General features: G+C 38.6%; 1 protein-coding gene across 8 annotated transcripts in view; it reads left to right on the top strand.

Annotated features, from left to right (window-relative positions):
• The window catches only part of DOCK3 (dedicator of cytokinesis 3), a 656,527-nt gene that overhangs the window by 444,655 nt on the left and 188,097 nt on the right, over window positions 1-23,775 (top strand). For all 8 annotated transcript variants that reach the window (XM_074403778.1, XM_074403777.1, XM_074403779.1 and 5 more), the window contains exons 11-12: window positions 8,376-8,436; window positions 9,670-9,817. In XM_074403778.1, coding sequence (XP_074259879.1) covers window positions 8,376-8,436; window positions 9,670-9,817 — 209 coding nt within the window. The remainder of the gene's footprint in view (window positions 1-8,375; window positions 8,437-9,669; window positions 9,818-23,775) is intronic.

Here is a 23,775-nt window from a genome sequence, read left to right as displayed (position 1 = left end):
TCACACCACTGAACTCCAGCCTGGATGACAAAGTGAGACCCTGTATCAAAAAAAAAAAAAAAAAAAAAAAATCTGACATAGGTCTTTCTTACTGTTCTTATCCAAGACTAGTAAGAATTTCTCTGAGGTGTACAATTTCTGATGTATAATTTATTTTAAAGATATCTACCACGTTTACAGCTTTGTGGTTTGTTAGTGAGTTCATATACAGCAAGACAAACTAAATGGTCCTCTTCTAAATACCAAATGGAGGATCTTTTCCTACTATGATCTATATTATAGTTTTTTCTGAAAAGCTATACCATGTTCATGGTCTCTACAACCATGGACCAATCGACTTAAAAAAAGGTTTGGTAATCTGCTTTTCAGAAAATACTGAACCTCACAATGCCATCTTGCCATGTGTGTTCTTTAAGTTTATTCTGATTTACTAATTCATTTTTACCTAGTTAAAAACACTATCCAACTGTATTTATTTGAGATACTGTTGTTTATTTACTGTAGAAGAAGACAAGACTGTCACAGTTTTAAACCAGTTTTGATTATTGTGGATTTTTTGATCTGTTTCAGTGATCCTGAGCTACATCAATACCTATTGTGATAGTTTCACAGTGTCACTGACCTTGCTTATGGTGTGTGACTGACAGGTGACAGATACCTTAAAGCTTATATTGTGCCTCTTAAATGCAAATGAGATTTATCTGGAGATCTATGTGACTTTCTCTAAAAGATACAATTATATTTATTTACCTCACTTTTTAGTTCATTTACTACAACTTTATCTTTCAAAACATCAAATGATGTTACTACAATATCAGAAGCCACTTTCACAGGGATCACTTTTATTGTCAATGCTCCAGATGTACAGAAAGATTTATAAATCTAGCTAAGCTAAAATAATACTTTGTCCATCTTTGAGCTTAGCAGTCAAGGCTTATGAGATAATGCAAGGAGAAAGAACAGGAAAAGCAGACCTATGATGGCACTTAAGGGAGTTGAGATGGCTTTGTATGGGAAGATCAGCACTCTCTTCAACTGGAAAAGAACAAAAGAAAGAATCTAAATTTTAGTAAACGGGATTTAGGTTAGTCTATTGAGTGAGAGTTTCTGAAGTGAGAGTGCCTGAACACTGAGGTGGTTTTGTAGGACCTCCTTTCTGAAACAGAATTAGTAAGAGACACCCACCTTCTAGAATAGCTCAGTAACCTTAGGAGGTTTTTCTAAATTCTGATTCTCTGATATTGCCTGGTAAAGCATCAAAAGAAATTGTTGATTCCTTGTTTCTTGGATTTGTGGGAACAGAGCTGCATGCATATACTTCCCTTCAATTCTTGAATATGATGATTACAGTCCTCGTCTTTTGAAAAATGAACTTAATTAGTGTGGTATTTGAATGTAATTACAGTAAATCAGAATTTTCATTTAGCATGTTAATTATCCATATGAGCCCAGAGGCCAAAGCTGTAGCTCCAACTTTATTGCACATAACACTCACAACGTGCTGTTGTTCTGCCACAATGGGAAGGTACAGGGTATTAAATATCCTATTAATACTTCATAATTCATAATTCTATTTGCAGTACAGCCCTAGATTTTTTCTTATGGAGTCAGGTTCTCACTCTGTGGCCCAGCCTTCAGTCCAATGGCCTGATCATAGCTCACAAAGAAACCTTGAACCCCTGGGCTCTAGGTGGTCCTCCTGCCTTAATCTCCTGAGTAGTGGGGCTATAGGCACACACCATGCTTAGCTAATTTTTATTTTTAATAGATGATGTCTTGCTATTTTGGCCAGGTGAGTCTTGAACTTCTGGCCTCAAACAACTGTCCCACCTTGGCCTCCCAAAGTGCTGGGATTACAGGCATAAGTCACCATACCCAGCCCAGGCCTAGATTTTTTAAAAAGGTCCCAAACATGATTTGAGGAATTTTTACAAAGCATGCAAGATTTCTCAGCAAGATTATCTTAGCCAGGATTTTTATGTTTTACTTTAAGCTATATAAAATTATATTTGTTGGACCTGTTTTCTCATTATCTAAGATTTGAGTTTCTCCTATGAGCTAAAGGAGTTTCCTAGACTGATGTGTGTGCTGCAGTCTCAGAGTAAATGCCAGAAAATATAGCCACAACTATGGTCGATGCTGACCTGTTAGCTTACCTTAGAATAGGGAAAAGGGAGTCATAGGAACTGAGTATATTACAAGGTTACTCAGCACACTTCAGAGCCACATTAAAGTCACATTATTTGGCACAGCCTTATTCTCTTTGAGGGCTTATTTTTTCCAACTTGGTTAGGTTTTAGGGTTTCCTACAAGGAAGAAATTTATCCAAGGAGAATGTGTTTTATACTTACGTGGATGGCCAATACAATGATGATTTTGCTGACTAATGCTAAACAATGGCTGTGTGTACAAATGTATGAAAGTATGTCTATTAGTATGTACTCATTCCTAGATATTCAGGACCTCATACACACTGCCTGGCAAGGTGTCAGTAATGATTTGTTATATAAACAAATGAATATATGTTTATTTGCTGTCATATTCAAATGACCAACTGAGAGAATGAATTTGTGCAGTTATTCATGCATTCGTTGGCATTTTTATATATGTATTTATACTCTTCTACATTTCAAGATACAATTTTAAGTAGTGATTTCTTAGAGTTCAAAATTGAACTTATTACTAATAACATGCATTAAAATACTACCTTATTTTCTGCATCTTAAGTATCAATAAGCTGATTTTATTTTGTATTCATGAATCCCATTATCGCTATAGAAAAAGAGAATCCCAGGAACAGGGAAGTTAATTAACTTTTTCATGTTTCTTTTTTTTGAGACGGAGTTTCACTCTTGTTACCCAGGCTGGAGTGCAATGGCGCGATCTCGGCTCACTGCAACCTCCGCCTCCTGGGCTCAGGCAATTCTTCTGCCTCAGCCTCCTGAGTAGCTGGGATTACAGGCACGTGCCACCATGCCCAGCTAATTTTTTGTATTTTTAGTAGAGACGGGGTTTCACCATGTTGACCAGGATGGTCTCGATCTCTTGACCTCATGATCCATCTGCCTTGGCCTCCCAAAGTGCTGGGATTACAGGCGTGAGCCACCGCACCCGGCCTTTTTTCATGTTTCAAATGAGTGAGTTTAAAATGCTGGACCCTAAATCACTGTCCTCAGTTGTCTCTTCTACACTCTGTTTAGTTGGGACCAGCTTCCTAGTTAAGTAGGATTAGAGAGTCCAGTGAACAAATCTAATTCCTACTATGTAATCAGGATTGAAATCCTGCTCACCAGATGAATGGTAGGTACATCACCCTTCTTCTCATCTTGATTTTACAGGTCATGTGAGTAATTTAGCATAGATAACCTTGGTGCTTAGTCTTAAAGAATATATGTTTAACAAACTCTGTGGTAACTGTGTTTAGCCATGCACTTACGTTTAATAAGATAGCTTTTATATTGAAATTCTGTGGAACTCACAAATAATTTTGCTTAAAATATTTTTGCACTAATTATTATTGTCTGATTTTTATTTATGTTAAATAAATACCACTGAGAGTTCTGGGTGCTATGTACATGATGATCAGAAAGCTTTCAACCACTCGGAAAATACCGTAACTTATACTTAAGGCTTCTTTTATTTACTTAGCAGAGCCAAGGAAAACATTTAATATTCTTGTATACAACCCATCTGATTAGTATTTGGACATCTTTGGAAAATGGCTTGAATTCTATAGGTGTATTGGAGTCAGTGATTATACTAGTCATTTGATAGTTTGGATATACACAATCTAGGCAGTGTAGGAGGAACCATTTCACTTTGAAATGTGTTGAACATTTCCATATTCCTCAGTAATCAACATCTTTCAATCCAAAAAGTATTTTAAAATGGTAACATGGTTTTTAGTTTTCATTTGTTTAGTGTCAAAATACAGCACTATTTTAAATAATAATATTTTAAATTCCATTTTCAATTGAAAGAATTTGTGAAATGGGGCCTGAAACACCCTTTTTCAATATCAAACACAACTTCCATGCAAAAACATATCTTTGTGATTCCAGATATCAATTTTATGTTTAATTATTTTGTAATCTATTTCATTATAAACATACTTTATTATTATAAGGACTTTACAAAATATTACAACCATCTAAAAGCTTCAGTTTCATCATTATATATTACTTCTTTTTTTTTTTTTTTGGGTGGGGGTGACAAAGTCTCGCCCTGTTGCCCAGGCTGGAGTGCAGTGGCACGATCTAAGCTCACTGCACTCTCCACCTCCCAGGATCAAGTCATTCTCCTGCCTCAGCCTCCTGAGTAGCTGGGATTACACACCCAGCTAATTTTTGTATTTTCAGTAGAGAATGGATTTCACCATGTTGGCCAGGCTGGTCTTGAACTCCTGACCTCAAGTAATCCTCCAACCTCAGCTTCCCAACATTCTGGGATTACAAGTATAAACCACCACGCCTGGCCCACATATTACTTACTGTCTCCTTTTCTTTCATATGTTCAGGACCATTTATCAGGGCAGGGCTGGGACTAGGCTAAGACATGCAAAGCACAGGATCCTGAGAGTGAGTGTTTCCTTAAATTTTGTGCCTTGCTTGCCTCACCCTAGTGCTAACCCTGCAATAGGGTTTACAAATTAAGAAACACAGAAACTGTTAAAACGTGCGCTCTGAATGAAGAGACACCCCGAACAGGCTTTGTGTGAGCAACATGGCTGTTAATTTACCGGGGTGCAGGCAGGCTGAGGCTGAAAAGGTCATCAGCGAAGGGGGGGTGTGATAGCAGTTGGGTTTTATAGATTTGGGGTGAAAAATGGAAAGTTACAGAAGTTACAGTTGGTGGTTTTTTGCAAGCTGGGAGGGGGTCATTGGGTGGGGAGCCAGGAGGTTGGGCCAAGGTCAGTTACAAAGTCCAATGGCCTTGTCAATTGAAGCCAGAATAAGAAACAATAGAAGAATATCTCAGGTTAGTTAGGCCCCGCAGGGGTTGGTGGTTCTTCCTTCCAGCTACTTCAGGTTTTCTAATTCTGGAAGGCCCTTCAGAGGTGTATGTGCGGTTCATGGGGGTTGCCATGCCATCCAAGGCACAGTCAGACCTTACATTCCTGTCTTTTCATATTAGTAATATGAAGGAAAAATGAAGATTGGAGGGCAGTGGAATATTAGGAAGGCTGGCAACAGAGGGTGATGGGCGATGTTTCTCAGGGCTTCTTCGAGCAGGATTGGGGATGGCACGGAAACCTAAAAATGGGAAAGAATTTAGACTGCTGGGAGATCTCAGGGCAAGGGGTGTTACTGTGGGGTTGTTAGAAGGCGCATTTGTCGTATTGACTGATTGGTTATCACTTATATACAATTTTATAGGAATTGAGACATTAATCAGAAAACACAGGGTCCAAATAACAGAATGATAAAGATAGTATCAGAGGACAAAGGATTGGAAGAAGCCATGACTTCCAGTTAGAGAGTGTCCAGTCAGTCCAGCCAGGTCCAGAACAACCATTTGACTGATTAACGGGCTTTTGGGCTCTTTTAATTTATTGATGGCATCATATACGAGCCTAGACTGGTTTAAATGAAAACAACATTCTTCATTTAGTAATAGGCAAATACCTCCTTTTTCAGCAGTCAGTAAATCAAGACCTCTGCAGTTTTGGAGGATAACTGCAGCTAGAAAATTTACTTAAAATTGAAGAAAGGATAGTGATTGAGTTAATTCTGCAATGCTAGCAGAGAAATCATTAGAGAGACACGGAAGGTTGCCACTGAAGTGGTAAGGCCTGCTATGCCTGTGCCGAGTGCAGTAGTCATTCCTAACCCGACAAGTAAGGGGATTAATGGAATGACCCGCTTGTGTCATGTCGGGACCACAAAGGGAGGCTTTCGTCTCCATTGGCAAACTGAATTTTGGGAGTAAGGAAAACTTAAGGGTACAAGTGCCTGTCCAGTTGGTAGGAAGGCAGATGTAAGAAGAAGAACCACAGAGGAAAAAAAGTCCTTGGCTTAGACAGAACTGGAAGTGTAAACTGAAAAAGTGAGAAAGTGGTCTGAGGCAGTGCTGTGGTCTTGGACTGCAGCTGTTAAAAGTTGTAGCGGGGTTTGATAGGGTAACTGTGTGAAGGGAGAGCTTTTGTTTTCATGGTGTATGAGGAAGCACGTGGTATCTTTAAGTAACCATATACTTTTATTAACAAGATTGGGTATGAGCAGACAGGAACAGGGGTCTAGAGGAGAGTCTGAGGAGCAACAGTAGGGTAGCCAAGGGTAGAGTGAGAGACAGGGAAAATGCTTACCTAGGCAAAACCTGCTATTGACGTTTTAAGACTGCTAGCAATAAAGGAGGGCCTTTCTGTAATGCGCAGTTCCTATGCTCCTATTTTTTGGTTAATGTGGGTAGCAGGGCTCTTGAGGTGAAGTGTAAAGGAACACAAAGAGGATGGGAGATACAGTCATGGGGTTCAGGTTTTTGTTAGGTATTCCGTGAGAGACTGAGTTGAAGTCAGGTCCAAGAGCAATGGTTACTTTGGGGGTTTCAATACAGAGTACGTAAAGCTGGAGAAGGTGAGGGGCTGAAAGTAAGTGTGTGAGATGTAAAGAGGAAACGAAACTTTGGAGGTTGTGAGAGCCATAGAGGGTAGATGGGGCATAGCCTGTGATTTTGAGAGTATCAGGGTGGCAGCTGTTGCTGCGCGTAGGCATGAGGGCCAGCCCAGGACTGTGAGGTTAAGTTGTTTGGATAAAAATGCTACAGGTCATGGGCCTGGCTCCTGTATAAGAATTCCAATGGCACAGCCTTTTATTTCTGCTGCGTAGATAGAGAAGGGTTGAGAGGAGTTGGGGAGTGCTAAAGTAGGAGCAGTCTCGAAGGTCTTTTTTAGAGAACGGAAGGAAGAGGGAAGGAAGGATTTTTGACTTATGAAGTCAGCTAAGTTTCCTTTTGTAGGTTTATAAAGTGGTTTGGTGAGGAGGGCAAAACCTGGTATCCAGAGGCCATGCCATTCAAGGCAATGTCGGACCTTACACTCTGAATCTCAAAGCTCATTCCAAATCATTACTGCCATTTGATTGTACCTTTTTATTATTATTATTATTGAAGAGAGACAGGCATCTGGGATCAATCAAAAGATAAAAGAGGAAAAGGATAAGGGATCCTTTCCTAGAAAGGGAGATCACAGAAAACCTGTGGCATTAAGGACAAAAGTCATTCCATCAAGTATCATTAACTCACAATAATGATTGAGAGTGAGCGGCAAGTTGACAGCCTATTGAAAAATCTGAAACAGAATATATGTTAAATGAATTTTTGTTATTTCAAGTACAAGGCATTTAAAAAGCATAATGCATACTCATTAACAAACATTTCAACATATGTTCTAAACACAAATAGAATGATTATCAGGCTGGGCATGGTAATACCTGTAATCTCAACACTTTGGGAGGCTGAGGCAGGAAGACTGCTTGAACCTAGAGGTCCGAGACCAGCTCTGGCAACGTAACAAGACCCCATCTCTACAAATAATTTTAAAAATAGCTGAGCATGATGGTGCACACCTGTAGTACCAGTTACTTGGGAGGCTGAGGTGAGAGAATGGCTTGGCACAGAAGACAAACCTGCAGTGAGCCGTGATTGCGCCACCTCACTTCATCCTGGTGTCAGAGCAAGACCTTGTTTTTTAAAGAAAAGAAAGAAAAAGGAATGATTTTCATAATGCTTTGATTTGGAAATTTTCTGATTCTGGATCATATCTGTTTACTTAAAAGAAACCCTTAATTTTTTCAATAAGATTATTTTAAACTTTATAATTTAGTACAAATGATAAATATCAGAATTTAGAAATGGAAATCAAATGATTGAGGTTTCACTGATACCAAAGTAATCTCTTTTAAGTGGAACATACTTCATGTGTAATAATCATTTGTGGACAGAGAAATCAATGTAAAATTAGTGGAGAACAAACTTTTAGGATTTCAGTTATTGAGCTTTTTGGTGTTTTTCCAACTTTTTCTGTACTGAACATTTATTCCTTCTGTACAGAATGTTTTTACATGATGTTAGAGTAGACATGGAATAAGGCAATATCATGAATATTTCTGATGTGAGAACTTTTATAGACTTTTTATTTGTTAAGTGATCTAAATGGGAATTGGAAAAATATTGTCAATAAAATAAATGTCCAAAGGCATATAAGATAATCAGAATTTCTGTGCAGGCATCTTACAAACATTGAAGTGCTATGTGCTGTAGTCGCCCTTCCCCTACCTGTAACATATAATAAAAGCAAATGAGTAGACATTCGAAATGAATTTTTAATTGTTTTCTATGTATTCCTTGCCTGAATTTATTTGTTTTTTCTCTTTTCTTAGGATCTGAGCAGCAAAGATATGAAGAGAGATTTGTATATTGTTGCCCATGTGATCCGAATAGGTACTGTTCACCTTACCCATTTACATGACTAAGACTGACCCACCTTGGGATAAGTCTGTCTTGTGCATGACCTTTGTTTTCTCCCTAGATCTTACCTGTAATTTCAGGTCTCAGGATTAGAGTCCAGCTTGTATTAAAACTACACCTAAACTGAACTGCTATGGTAGCTTGGTGTGATACAAATGGATTCAGAGGGGTCTTTTTGTTTGTGTTTTTTTATCACTTAAAACCTTCTGCTCCCTATCTGTTTTTAGACCCAAACTTTTCCTTATTGACCTTGCCTCTATACCTACCCTACACTCAGAGATTTTATAGCAGGGTTCCAGGGGTGCCAACTTCACAGCAAAGGCTATTCACCACCTATTGTTTGTGTTTGAAATTATGTATCTGTGGTACTCTCCACAAAATTAGATTTATTGTCGTCACTCCAGAAGATGGATGGCATTTCACTTCTTCCCCACCCAAGATGAAAAAGTGATTTTTGCTGCTGTTCTGTCATTGGTTTGCTCAGAACTTATTTCATGTTTATGATATAACTTTTGGGGCTATGGTGAACCCAATCCTCCTTTATAGGTTTGAGTTCTGGCATATCATGTACATTTTTATCAAAGAATATTTTTTAATCCCTTGCCAACAAAACAGCTATTATACTGTGCTTAATAAAGTGTTTGTTAAGGTTCCAGCATTTGCAAGTATTCTCGCCACTGTAGGCACAGCTTTGGTAAGCAGGAAAAGTAAGCACTCATCCACTTTCTAAGACTACTTTCAGTCCCTCAATTGTTCAGGATGACATTTGACAGCAGAATTTGGTTGAAAGAACATAGCACCCTCCTTGTCTGTGCATATGTAGTTTATACCTGGCACCTAAATACTAAACTTTGTATCTATAATATACCTAACAAGTTTAAAACTATTATTAGCACATTGGTTCTTCTAACAAATTTATAAAATCACTTTTATTCTTATGTGATTATTAAATGGACTGTTGATATTGATTTAGAGGACAATAAGAATGATTTATTGAATGCAGTATGGGGAAGAGCTTTGGCTAGCGGCCTGTTTGGTGTTTTTCCAGATAAATATCCTTGGATAACTCCCTTTAGTCCTGTAGTCTTCCAACTTAGAAGATTTCCTAAGTGCCTATAGCTCAGGCATCCTTGTATGACAATTAGGTGATACTGGAGAGGAAGCATGCTTTTCTCGGTCTGACTGGTGTCTTCTGCTGTGCCCAAGGCCGGATGCTCCTGAATGACTCGAAGAAAGGTCCTCCTCACCTGCACTACAGACGACCATATGGCTGTGCTGTCCTAAGCATCTTGGATGTCCTACAGTCACTCACAGAAGTAAAGGAAGAAAAGGATTTTGTTCTTAAGGTTTACACGTGAGTAATGGACATCAGGAATTTTTTCTTTTAAGTGTACAATAGTTTTATTTTCACAGAGTTGTACAGCTGTCACTGGAATCAATTTTAGAATATTTTCATCACCCCCAAAAAGAGACCTGTACCCACTAGCAGTCATTCTCCATCACTGACCCTTCCCCCAACCCTCAGTGACTACTGCTCTATCTTCTATCTTTATGGATTTCCCTGTTTTGGACATTTCACATAAATGGAATTGTGCAATATATGGTCTTTTGTTATTCCATTATTTTTAGGATAATGTTTCCAAGGTTTACTCATGTTGTAGTATATATTAGCATTTCATTCCTTTCTACTGACAAATAACATCCATTGTTTGAATATACTATATTTTGTTTACCCAATCATCAGCTGATAAACATTTGGGTTGTTTCCACTTCTTGGCTATTTGAATAACGGTGCCAAAAACCTTCCTCTTTGTATGTCTGGTAGAATTCAGCTGTGAACCCATCTGGACCTGGGCTTTTTTTGGGTGGTAGGCTCTTTATTGCTGCCTCGACTTCAGACCATGTTATTGGTCTATTCAGGGTTTCGGCTTCTTCCGGGTTTAGGCTTGGGAGGATGCAGGTGTCCAGGAATGTATCCATTTCTTCCAGGTTTACTAGTTTATGTGCATAGAGTTGTTTGTAATAATCTCTGATGATGGTTTGGATTTCTGTGGAATCTGTGGTGATATCCCCTTTATCGTTTTTTATTGCATCAATTTGGTTATTCTCTCTTTTCTTTTTTGTTAATCTGGCTGGTGGTCTGTCTATTTTGTTGATCTTTTCGAAAAACCAGCTCCTGGATTTATTGATTTTTTGAAGACTGTTTTGTGTCTCTATTTCCTTCAGTTCTGCTCTGATCTTAGTTATTTCCTGTCTTCTGCTAGGTTTTGAGTTTTTTTGATCTTGCTCCTCTAGCTCTTTCAATTTTGATGACAGGGTGTCAATTTTAGATCTCTCCTTTCTTCTCACGTGGGCACTCATTGCTATATATTTTCCTCTAGAGACTGCTTTAAATCTGTCCCAGAGATGCTGGTATGTTGTGTCTTTGTTCTTATTGGTTTCGAAGAACATCTTTATTTCTGCCTTCATTTCATTGTTTATCCAGTCAACATTCAAGAGCAAGTTGTTCAGTTTCCATCAAGCTGTGCGGTTCGCAGTTTCTGCATTCTGAGTTCTAACTCGATTGCACTGTGGTCTGAGAGACTGTTTGTTATGATTTCCGTTCTTTTGCATTTGCTAAGGAGTGATCTATTGCCAATTATGTGGCCAATTTTAGAGTAGGTGTGATGTGGTGCTGAGAAGAATGTTTATTCTGTGGATTTGGGGTGGAGGGTTCTGTAAATGTCTATTAGGTTTGCTTGTTCCAGGTCTGTATTCAGGTCCTGGATATCCTTGCTGATTTTCTGTCTGGTTGATCTGTCTAATATTGAGAATGGGGTGTTAAAGTCTCCCACTATTATTGTGTAGGAGTCTAAGTCTCTTTGTAAGTCATTAAGAACTTGCCTTATGTATCTGGGTGCTCCTGTATGGGTGCGTATATATTCAGGATCGTTAGCTCTTCTTGTTGCAGTGATCCTTTTACCATTATGTAATGTCCTTCTTTGTCTCTTTTGATCTTTGTTGCTTTAAAGCCTATTTTATCAGAGATGATAATTGCAACTCCTGCTTTTTTCTGCTCTCCATTTCCCTGGTAGATCTTCCTCCATCCCTTTATTTTGAGCCTTTGTGTATCCTTGCATGTAAGATGGCTTTCCTGGATACAGCACACTGATGGGTTTTGGCTTTTTATCCAATTTGCCAGTCTGTGTCTTTTGATTGGGGCATTTAGTCCATTGACATTTAGGGATAGTATTGTTATGTGTGAATTTGATACTGTCATTTTGATGCTACCTGGCTGTTTTGTTGGTTAGTTGATGCAGCTTCTTGATTGTGTTGATGCTCTTTTACCATTTGGCGTGTTTTTGGAGTGGCTGGTACTGGTTGTTCCTTTATATGTGGAGAGCCTCTTTAAGGAGTTCTTGTAGAGCAGGTCTGGTGGTGATGAAATCTCTGAGTACTTGCTTGTTCACAAAGGATTTTATTTTTCCTTCACTTATGAAGCTTAGTTTGGCTGGATAGGAGATTCTGGGTTGAAAGTTCTGACAAGGGGCTGATATCCAGAATTTACAAAGAACTAAAGCAGATCTACAAGAAAAAAACAAACAAGCCCATTCAAAAATGGGCGAAGGATATGAACAGATACTTTACAAAAGAAGACATACAGGAGGCCAACAAACATATGAAAAAATGCTCATCATCACTGGTCATCAGAGAAATGCAAATCAAAACCACATTGAGATACCATCTCACACCAGTTAGAATGGCGATCATTAAAAAATCTGGAAACAACAGATGCTGGAGAGGAAGTGGAGAAATAGGAACACTTTTACACTGTTGGTGGGAATATAAATTAATTCAACCATTGTGGAAGACAGTGTGGCGATTCCTCAAGGACCTAAAAATAGAAATCCCATTTGACCCAGCAATCCCATTACTGGGTATATATCCAAAGGATTATAAATCATTCTACTACAAGGACACGTGCACACGAATGTTCATTGCAGCACTGTTTACAATAGCAAAGACCTGGAACCAACCCAAATGCCCAACGATGATAGACTGGATAGGGAAAATGTGGTACATATACACCATGGAATATTATGCAGCCATCAAAAATGATGAGTTCATGTCCTTTGTAGGGACATGGATGAACCTGGAAACCATCATTCTCAGCAAACTGACACAAGAGCAGAAAATCAAACACCGTATATTCTCACTCATAGGCGGGTGTTGAACAATGAGAACACATGGACACAGGGAGGGGAGCACTACACACTGGGGTCCGTTGTGGGGAAATGCGGGAGGGGCGGGGGGGTGGGGAGATGGGAAGAGATAGCATGGGAGAAATGACAGATACAGGTGAGGGGACGGAAGGCAGCAAACCACACTGCCATGTGTGTACCTATGCAACAATCTTGCATGTTCTTCACATGTACCCCAAACCTAAAATGCAATAAATAATAAATAAATAAATAAATAGTTTCCTTTTCTCTGCATCCATGCCAAGATATGTTATTTTTTTCTTTTTCTGACTGGGATAAGGTGATAGCTCATTGTGGTTTTCATTTTCATTTGCCTGATGATTAGTGATTTTTAACATTTTTATATTTATCTGTTGGCCATTTGGATGTCTTCTTTTGAGAAATTCTGTTCAGATTCTTTGCCCACCTTTAAAAAAAAGAAAGAAAGAAAGTTCTTTCCTTTAAGGATGTTGAATATTGGCCCCCAATCTCTTGTGGCTTGTAGGGTTTCTGCTGAGAGATCTGCTGTGAGTCTAATGGGTTTCCCTTTGTGAGTAACCCGACCTTTCTCTCTGGCTGCCCTTAGCATTTTCTCTTTCATTTCAACCCTTGTAAATCTGACGATTATGTGCCTTGCGGTTGCTCTTCTTGAGGAATATCTTTGTGGTGTTCTCTGTATTTCCTGGATTTGAATATTGGTCTGCCTTGCTAGGTTGGGGAAGTTTTCCTGGATAATATCCTGAAGAGTATTTTCCAGCTTGAATTCATTCTCTTCATCACATTCAGGTACACCTATCAAACATAGATTAGGTCTTTTCACATAGTCCCACATTTCTTGAAGATTTTGTTCATTCCTTTTTGTGCTTTTTTCTCTGTTCTTGCCTTCTCTTTTTATTTCATTGAGTTGATATTCGACCTCTGATATCCTTTCTTCTGCTTGGTCAATTCGGCTGTTGAAGCCTGTGCATGCTTCACAAAGTTCTTGTGTTGTGTTTTTCAGCTCCATCAATTCACTTATATTCCTCTCTATGCTGTCCATTCTCGTTAGCATTTTGTCTAATCTTTTTTCAAGGTTCCTAGTTTCTTTGCTTTGAGTTAGAACATGTTCTTTTAGCTTATTGTAGTTTCTTACTACCCACCTTCTGAAGTCTGATTCTGTCATTTCATCACACTCCTTCTCTATCCGATCTGGTTCCCTTGCTGGTGAGGAGTTGTGATCCCTTTTAGGAGGAAAGATGTTCTGGTTTCGGGAGTTTTCATCCTTTTTGCGCTGGTTTCTTCCCATTTTTGTGGGTTTATCCACCTGTTGTCTTTGTAGTTACTGTCTTTCAGATTGGGTCTCTGAGTGAGCTTCTAGTTCCTGGATGCTGAAGTTACTTTTTTTTTTTTTTAAAGCTTTCCTTCTAACAGTCTGGCCCCTCTGCTGTAGGACTGCTGAGGTCCACTCCAGGCCCTGCTTGCCTGGGGATCACCTGCAGCAGCTGCAGAACAGTAAGGGTTGCTACCAGTTTCCTCTTCTGCTATCTTTGTCCCTGAAGGATGCTCGCCAACTGTCAGTCCGTTCTCTCCTTTATGAGGTGAGTCTTTGGATCTATGGGGGTCAGGGAGCTACTTGAGGAGACAGTCTTATCTTTTATTGGGGCTTAAGTCCTGAGCTGTGAGCTCTGTTGTTTGTTCTGAGCTGCTGGGCAGGTACGTTTGGGTCTGCTGCAGCTGAACTCATAAAGCATTTTTTGTTCCCAGGTGCTCTGTCCCGGGGAGTTGGGGCTTTATGAGTTTCCGTTGCGCTACTGCCTTTTTTGATTTTTCTTTCAGGTCTGCCCTGCCCAGCTAGAAGCACGCCTAGTTACTGCCTGCCTGCAGAGGCTTTGCTGAGCTGCTGTGGGCTCTGCCCAGCTGCCCTGTGCTCTTCCCTGCAGTCCTGTTTATATGGGCGTAGTAGGAACTGTCTCAGCAACAGTGGCCCCGCCTCTGTTATGGCAGACTCTCTCTGTTGTGGCGGGTTGCCTCGGCGACGGCGGCCTGCCTCTGTAGCAGTGGAGAGTCTCAGTAATGGCAGACTCCCCTCCCCCACTGAGCCGGACTGCTCTGGGTTCAGCTGTACTTGGTGTGAATGGCTCAACCCAGAGGGTTTTCAGTTACTGTTTTTGTTTTCATTGTTGTTGGGGGTGGGGGGGTGGGACAAACCAAGCCTGATCACCTGGCTCCCTGACTCAGAGTCTTTAAAAATTTTTTTTTTTCATTGATTGGCTCCTCCTTTTTTTCTTTTTTCTTTTTTTAAATTGCATTTTAGGTTTTGGGGTACATGTGATGAACATGCAAGATTGTTGCATAGGTACACACATGGCAGTGTGGTTTGCTGCCTTCCGTCCCCTCCCCTGTATCTGTCATTTCTCCCCATGCTATCTCTTCCCACCTCCCCACCCCCCCGCCCCTCCCCCATCTCCCCCCAACGGACCCCAGTGTGTAGTGCTCCCCTCCCTGTGTCCATGTGTTCTCATTGTTCAACACTCGCCTATGAGTGAGAATATACGGTGTATGATTTTCTGCTCTTGTGTCAGTTTGCTGAGAATGATGGTTTCCAAGTTCATCCATGTCCCTACAAAGGACGTGAACTCATCGTTTTTGATGGCTGTGTAATATTCCATGGTGTATATGTACCACATTTTCCCTATCCAGTCTATCATCGTTGGGCATTTGGGTTGGTTCCAGGTCTTTGCTATTGTAAACAGTGCTGCAATGAACATTCGTGTGCACGTGTCTTTGTAGTAGAATGATTTATAATCCTTTGGATATATACCCAGTAATGGGATTGCTGGGTCAAATGGGATTTCTATTTTTAGGTCCTTGAGGAATCGCCACACTGTCTTCCACAATGGTTGAATTAATGAATGGTGTTGGGAAAACTGGCTAGCCATGTGCAGAAAGCAGAAACAGGACCCCTTCCTGGCACCATACACCAAAATTAACTCCAGATGGATTAAAGACTTAAACATCAGACCTAATACCATAAAAACCTTAGAAGAAAATCTAGGCAAAACCATTCAGGACATAGGCGTAGGCAAGGACTTCATGACCAAAACGCCAAAAGCAATGGCAACAAAAGCCAAAATAGACAAATGGGACCTAATCAAACTCCACAGCTTCTGCACGGCAAAAGAAACAGTCAGTAGAGTGAATCGGCAACCAACAGAATGCGAAAAAATTTTTGCAGCCTACCCATCTGACAAGGGGCTGATATCCAGAATTTACAAAGAACTAAAGCAGATCTACAAGAAAAAAACAAGCCCATTCAAAAATGGGCGAAGGATATGAACAGATACTTTACAAAAGAAGACATACAGGAGGCCAACAAACATATGAAAAAATGCTCATCATCACTGGTCATCAGAGAAATGCAAATCAAAACCACATTGAGATACCATCTCACACCAGTTAGAATGGCAATCATTAAAAAATCTGGAAACAACAGATGCTGGAGAGGATGTGGAGAAATAGGAACACTTTTACACTGTTGGTGGGAATGTAAATTAAAATTTTTAAGTTGAACGACCCCGCGTTCCAGTCGCTTGTTGAAAAGGCACTGGGATCTCCCGTGATGTGACTCTCTAAGTTGGCTCAAACAGCGGCGCCAGCTCCTGGTGGATTTTTTGCCTAGGAATCTCCTGGCCTGGCTCGCTATTTCAGATGAATGGGCAACTCTGCCGTCTCAGGGCTCCAATCGCCAGCTAAGAGGGCTCCCAAACCAGTGGCTTTTGTACGGAGAACCGCCGCAACAGGGCATGGTCAAAGCAGCCGCGCGGGCCAAATCAGCCCCGCGGGGGCCAAAACAGCCGCACCAGCCGGGACTGCGGCGGTGGCGACCCCTCTGCCTGGGTATCTCCTGGTCTGTGGGCAATAAAAATTCGTCTGGAAATGCGGTGTCCACTCACCCTCTGTACTTTCACTGGGAGCTGAAGTCCTGAGCTGTTCTTAGGCGGCCATCTTCCCAGCATTCACATCAGGAATATTAATGTTGTGTAGCATAAGACATCCCAGCACTGCCCTTGAGAGCAGCAGTACTCAAACCTTGTGGACATGGGTCAGCCGCAGTTGCTCACGCCTGTAATCCCAGCACGTTGGGAGGTCGAGGCAGGTGGATCATGATGTTAGGAGATGGAGACCATCCTGGCTAACATGATGAAAACCCATCTTTACTAAAAATACAAAAAATTAGCCAGGCGTAGTGGCACGCACTGTAGTCCCAGTTACTCAGGATACTGAGGCAGGAGAGTGGCTTGAGACCTAGGAGGTAGAGGTTGCAGTGAGCCAACATCACACAACTGCACTCTAGCCTGGATGACAGAGCAAGACTCCGTCTTAAAAAAACAAAAAAACAAACAAACAAACAAAAAACAAACAAACAAAAAAAAACAAACAAAAAAGCCTTGTGGACACAGAATCACCAGGGTGTAGGACAGAGAGGTTCTTGAAAATGCAGAAGATTGATCTAAGATTTGGAGTGGAGCCCACACAGCATTATTTCTAATAAGGTTCCCAGGTAATTCTGAAACAGCTTCGTTTGGGACCTATCCTAAAGTGAAAATCTGATAGTATACATTTCCATTTCTCTCCAGAATTAACCAGTCTTATATATTTGCAGAAAAGCTAACCATACACTTCTGATGTTTCTTGGCTATGAGAGTCTTGTGTGTCTAATGCTTGCCAACTAGTTATTATTAACTGAGCTGCTAATGATCAACATTGTTTAAAAGAATGATCACGAGTCAAGTTTCTCTATCTTTGAAAGAAAGCCAGTTTCTCTGAGGAACTGAGATATCATTCTTCACTTGTGCCACCGGAGATCAATAAGTCACAGGCATGGCATTATTTGTAGTGTTCTTCAGCCAAGGGATATTGTCTTAGATAAGCAGTCCATGTCTTTCTAACTTTTTAAACAATAGGAAAAACTTAATAATGAAGAGAAATGCAGAATTCAGTCATATACTCCAACTTTGGTCATATAGGCTTACACACACAGAGTAGTGCTAAAAAATAATAAGTGGTGAGTTTAGTAAGTTTTTAAAGCAAGTATACTTAAAATTGTGAGAATTCTTTGAAACTCATCTTTCAGTTTAACCCAATATTGTTTATCCAAATTAAATCAAATACTGCCAATCACCATGTTAATGTTTCTTTACCATAATATCGTATAGAGATTTTTCTGCATTATCTGTTGCTCTGTCTAACTTGGGCATGAAATAAACTTAATTCACAATTTCTATTAAGCTACATTTGATTAATTTCAAAATAAAAACCCAAATATCCTCATTACCTATTTTCTCTTCAGCTTTGTTCTATTCAGAGTTGTATACTTGATGGGATGAGGATCTTCCTTTGGAATCATAACTTACAAAGAAAATTTTAGCTGGTTTTCTCCACCTTCCATGCATCAGTCATAGGCTTTCTCCATTTACCAAATCCCCACATTGATGGGTGGAGGAACCTGCTTGTTTATATGCCTTCCTTGCTTTGAAAAGGACTAAACAGAAATCCAGAATCATCATTATTATCATCTTACTCCACTGTATTTTTTCCAAGGGCAAGGGATTTATAGATAGCACTCTAGAATTGTTATCTCTTTGCATATATTATCTCTTCCTTGTTTCAGTGCAAATTTTCATTACAGTTAGGAGCTTGCACAGCATTCCTCCTGAAATCATGCTGTCAGGCTTAATTGACCTAATTGCTTTTAAAGCAACAGCTTTCTGCGAGAAATGAGATTCACATATATATTTTTCTTAGCTCCTTCTTGTGGGCTGTGTCAAATATACCAGTTCTAAAAAACTGAAGAAAAATTATGTTTACAGAGAAAATAGTTTTTCAGAATTTCTTTTGAAAGATTAACAGAGTTAAAATGTACAATAATTTTTCTACCGGAAAATGTTAACAGACTTTCAGACAGACTCTCAAATGCATGTTTGTAAAATTGATTTTGTGTGCAGTATAGAATTATTCTAGGATTAGTCATTTTAATCCACATCAGCACAGTGAATCTAGCCCTCAGGAGAAGCAATATTTTCCAATAAATTTCAGGCAATGTTTTTGTTTGTTAGATTGAATTGGAAGTTTAAAGAGTTTACTAATTGCTATTGATAGTGCTTTAGCCTTTGCTAGGACAGGATTTTACAATGATAAAAAAACCTCTTACATAGTTTTAACCAATGAGTTGGCAAATATCTGATTAGTTCTTCACATTCTCATTATTTCTTTCATTGTTCATAGTCAGCCCTAATCAGAGAAGATTCAAACTCTTGTCTGTCTCTGCCAAGGCCACTACTCTGCTGTATGATGTTGTTTTTATATGTTTATGTAAAGGCACTGCATCCTTTTAAGAAAATTGCCATAAGAAGTTGAGGCATGAAAACTAGGTCACTTCCAAATGAGTCATATGCCTTAAAACTCACAAATAAATAACCATATGTGCATTTCAGTCTGTTACAGATAGCATATTTTTCTTGGCCAGAAGGACAAGGGGTCACAAGCAGGCACAGGGCACACTGTACTTAGAACCCAGGACACAAAAGGAGGGGAGTGCCAGGGACCAAAGCCAACACTGGAGGGGTTGGACGTCCATAAATAATGCATGTAACCAAATACAAGATGGCTTTGAATATGTGATGATCGCTGTCCAATTTTAAAATGAAAAATGTCCAAATAAACCTATTTAGGCCAACCTTAATGAAACAGATAAATATGTGTTTTGAATATTAAATTTTTAATTTGGCTTACAATATATTTTATATTATAAAATACATATTATAAATTATGTACCAATCACATATTATGTAAAATTGAGATATATTACTTATTCTTGACTCTCAAATTTCATGAAAAAAATTATTTAAATTATTCACATGCAGCCATGCCATCAGCTCTTTGTCATCACTTGAGCCACTTTCTGAATTATCTGACACAGTTTTCTAAGGCACATTATTTTTACTTCATCAGATTGGCTTTGATGCATCATTCTTTGACACTTTCCTGATGCTTTCACACTGGAAATTTATCTTGAGGCATAAGATGATACAGCCACTTACTATGCTACTTTTATGGTGATTTTCACAATAGCATTTAATACTTCAATTTAGTGATCATACCCCAACCATAATTACTAAATCTGTGTAGCTTTGCTCCTTTTAAAAAAAAAAGTATTTCAACCAATTCTGCCAGATAACCTTCATAAGCATCTAAAAACTCGAGGTAATTTCAGGTTAATATAATTTACCTAGACAGTGCTGTGATGTTCAAAGTAAAGAGATTCAGAAAATGCCCCATATCATGAAAGGCTTTATGAGGACAGAAATATCAAGTGGCATATACCTACTCTGTACCCACAAAAATTAAACATTTAAAGAAATAAACAGTTTTTTAATTAAAGCCAAATGCCCAACGATGATAGACTGGATAGGGAAAATGTGGTACATATACACCATGGAATATTACGCAGCCATCAAAAACGATGAGTTCACGTCCTTTGTAGGGACATGGATGAACCTGGAAACCATCATTCTCAGCAAACTGACACAAGAGCAGAAAATCAAACACCGTATATTCTCACTCATAGGTGGGTGTTGAACAATGAGAACACATGGACACAGGGAGGGGAGCACTACACACTGGGGTCCGTTGGGGGGAAATGAGGGAGGGGCAGGGGGGTGGGGAGGTGGGAAGAGATAGCATGGGGGGAAATGACAGATACAGGTGAGGGGACGGAAGGCAGCAAACCACACTGCCATGTGTGTACCTATGCAACAATCTTGCATGTTCATCACATGTACCCCAAAACCTAAAATGCAATAAAAAAAATAATAAAAAATTAAAAATTAAAAAAAAAGCCATATTAGGTGGCAACCTCTTCTGTGAGTAATGACTAGAAGGGAACTGCTCCTCATACTTGGGATAGATACTAGGCCTAATCAGGCATTTTTTGAGAATACTGTCTTTGGATTCTTTGCTTTGTAGCTACCTTAACCATGAAACTGCCTTAAGGGTACTTGTTTAGGAGCCATTTTTTCTTTTTCTTTTTCTTTTTCTTTTTTGAGACAGATAATTACTCGCTCTTTGCCCAGGCTGGAGTGCAGCAAGTGGTGCGATCTTAGCTCAATGCAACCTCTGCCTCCTGAATTCAACCAGTTCTCCTGCCTCAGCCTCCCGAGTAGCTGGGACTGTAGGCACATGCTGCCACGCCCTGCTAATTTTTGTATTTGTAGAAGACACGGGGTTTCACCATGTTGTCCAGGATGGTCCTGATCTCTTGGGCTTGTGATCCACCTGCCTTGGCCTCCCAAAGTGCTGGGATGAGCCACTGCACAGGCGTGAGCCACTGCACCTGGCCAGGAGCCATTCTTAAATGGAAGAACATTCTTAAATGGGTAGAGGCCCTTAGGGCCATCCTCTTTTTATCCCCCAGCCTTATTGAGGTATAATTGACAAATAAAAAATTATACACATTTAAATTGTACAACATGATGATTTGATATACATAAACATTGTTAGGTGATAACCACATTCAAGCTAAGGAACATATCCATCACTTCACATATTTACTTTTCTTGTGGTGAGAACACTAAGATCTACCATCTTAGCAAATATATAATGTAGTATTATTAACTATAGCTACCATGCTGTACATAAATCTCCAGAAGTTATTTATCTTACAACTGAAAGTTTGTATCCTAAGATGAACATCTCTACACTGTCCTCTAGCCCTTGGCAACCACCATTCTACTCTGTTTCTATGAAGGACTTTTTTAGATTCCTCATATAAGTGAGAGATTACGTATTTGTCTTTCCTTATCTGGCTTATTTTACTTAACCTAAAGCCCCCAGGCTTGTCCATGTTGTCACAAAAGCAGGATTCTCTTTTTTGTTATGTTTGAATAATCTGTTATATATATAATAGATACATATTTTTAAATTTTATACTATTAATACATTTCAAAAGATAAAATGGATGTATTTATCTCAATGGTTATCATAAGTAAATATAATTACAATGGGAATTGACAGATGAATAATAAAGAAAATATATAGTTCCTTATTATTCATCTGTCAATTCTCATTGTAATTGTATATATTCTTTATTATACATAATTATATATTTTTATTTATATTTTATTTATATTTATTATATATTTATTATATATTTATTACTATTATAATATTATATGTATTTATAATATTATATATAAATTATATTTATTATAATTATTATATATTTATTATATATAAATTATATTATATATATAATTATATAAATATATTATATATATTATATATATATTATATATATAATTATATAAATATATATTATATATATAATATATAAATTATATATTTATTATATATAAATTATATTTATTTATAATATTATATATAAATAATATATTTATTATTATTATAATATTATAATATAAATATATATTTATTATATTATAATATAATTATACATAATTATATTTTATTCAAAGAACTATATATATTCTTTATTATTATTCATCTATTAATGGCTGCTTGTTTCTATATCATGGCTAGTGTATATAATACGGTAGTAAACCTGGGAGTGCAGATATCTCTTCAAGATACTGATTTCTTTTTCTTTGACTATTTACTAGAAGTGCGATTGCTGGATCAACTAGTTGTTCTGTTTTGAATTTTTGAGGAACTGCCATACCATTGACACATCCATCAACAGTGTTCAAGGGTTCCCTTTTCTTCACATTCTTGTCATTACTTGTTATCTCTTGTTTTGTGATTACAACCATCCTAAGTGGTGAGGTGCTATCTTTTTTTTTTTTTTTTTTTTTTTTTGGTTTGCGTTTTTGTGATGGTTAGTGATATTGAGTACCATTTCATATACCTGTTGACCACTTGTGTATCTTCTTTGGAAAAATGTTTTTCAGGCCTTTTTGCCTGTTGTTGTTTTTTGACACAGAGTCTTGCTCTGTCACCCAGGCTGTAGTGCAGTGGCATGATCTTGGCTCACAGCGTCCTCCACCACCCGGGTTCAAGCAATTCCCCGCCTCAGCCTCCTGAGCAGCTGGACTACAGGTGCGCACCACCATGCCCGGCTAATTTTTTTGTATTTTTAGTAGAGATGGGGTTTCACCATGTTGGCCAGGATGGTCTCCTGACCTCGTGATCCACCCACCTCAGCCTACCAAAGTGCTCAGATTACAGGCGTGAGCCACTGTGCCCAGCCGCCAGTTTTTTAATTGAGTTATTTGGGGGTTTGTTTTGCTATTCGTTTATATGAGTTTTTAATCGCCTATCAGATATATGGTTTACAAATATTTCCTCTCATTCCATAGGTTGACTTTCATTTTGTTGTTTCCTTTGCTGTGAAGAAGCTTTTCAGTTTGATATAATTCCATTTATTTATTTTGGCTTGCCTGTGTATTTGATGTCGTATCTCAAAAAATCACTGCTAAGACCCAGTGTCAAGGAGTCTTTTTGTATGTTTTCGCCTAGGAATTTTACAGTTTTAGGTCTTATGTTTAAGTGTTCAATCTCTTTTAAGTTAGTTTTTGTGTTTAATCTCTTTTAAGTGAGTTTTTGTGTTTTATGTCAGATAAAGGTCCAATTTTATTCTTTTAATGTGAATGTCCAGTTTTCCTAGCACCACTTATTGAAGACTGTCCTTTTCCCATTGTGTATTCTTGGTGCCCTTGTCAAAGACTAGTTCGCTGGGTTTGTTTCCGGGATCTCTGTTCTGTTCCATTGATCTGCGGGTCTGTTTGTATGCCATTACCATGTTATTTTGATTACTGTTACTTAACAATATTATTTGAAATCAAGATGTGTAATGCCCATAGCTTTGTCCTTATTTCATAAGACTGCTTTGGCTGTTAAGGGACTTTTGTGGTTCCATACAAATTTCAGGATTGTTCCTTTTTATTTCTGTGAAAAATGTCATTGGAATATTGAAATAGGTTGTCTTGAATCTAAATTACTTTGGGTAGTATGTGGGTATTTTTTAAATATTAATTCTCCCAATCTAAGAACACTGAATATTTTTTCATTTACTTGTGTCTTTAATTTCTTTCATCCG

Source organism: Saimiri boliviensis, chromosome 8 (genome assembly GCF_048565385.1).
Source record: "Saimiri boliviensis isolate mSaiBol1 chromosome 8, mSaiBol1.pri, whole genome shotgun sequence".
In the NCBI taxonomy this organism is placed as follows: domain Eukaryota; kingdom Metazoa; phylum Chordata; class Mammalia; order Primates; family Cebidae; genus Saimiri; species Saimiri boliviensis.
Note: the sequence above shows the minus strand (reverse complement) of the source record. Positions and strands in the feature narration are given on the sequence as shown.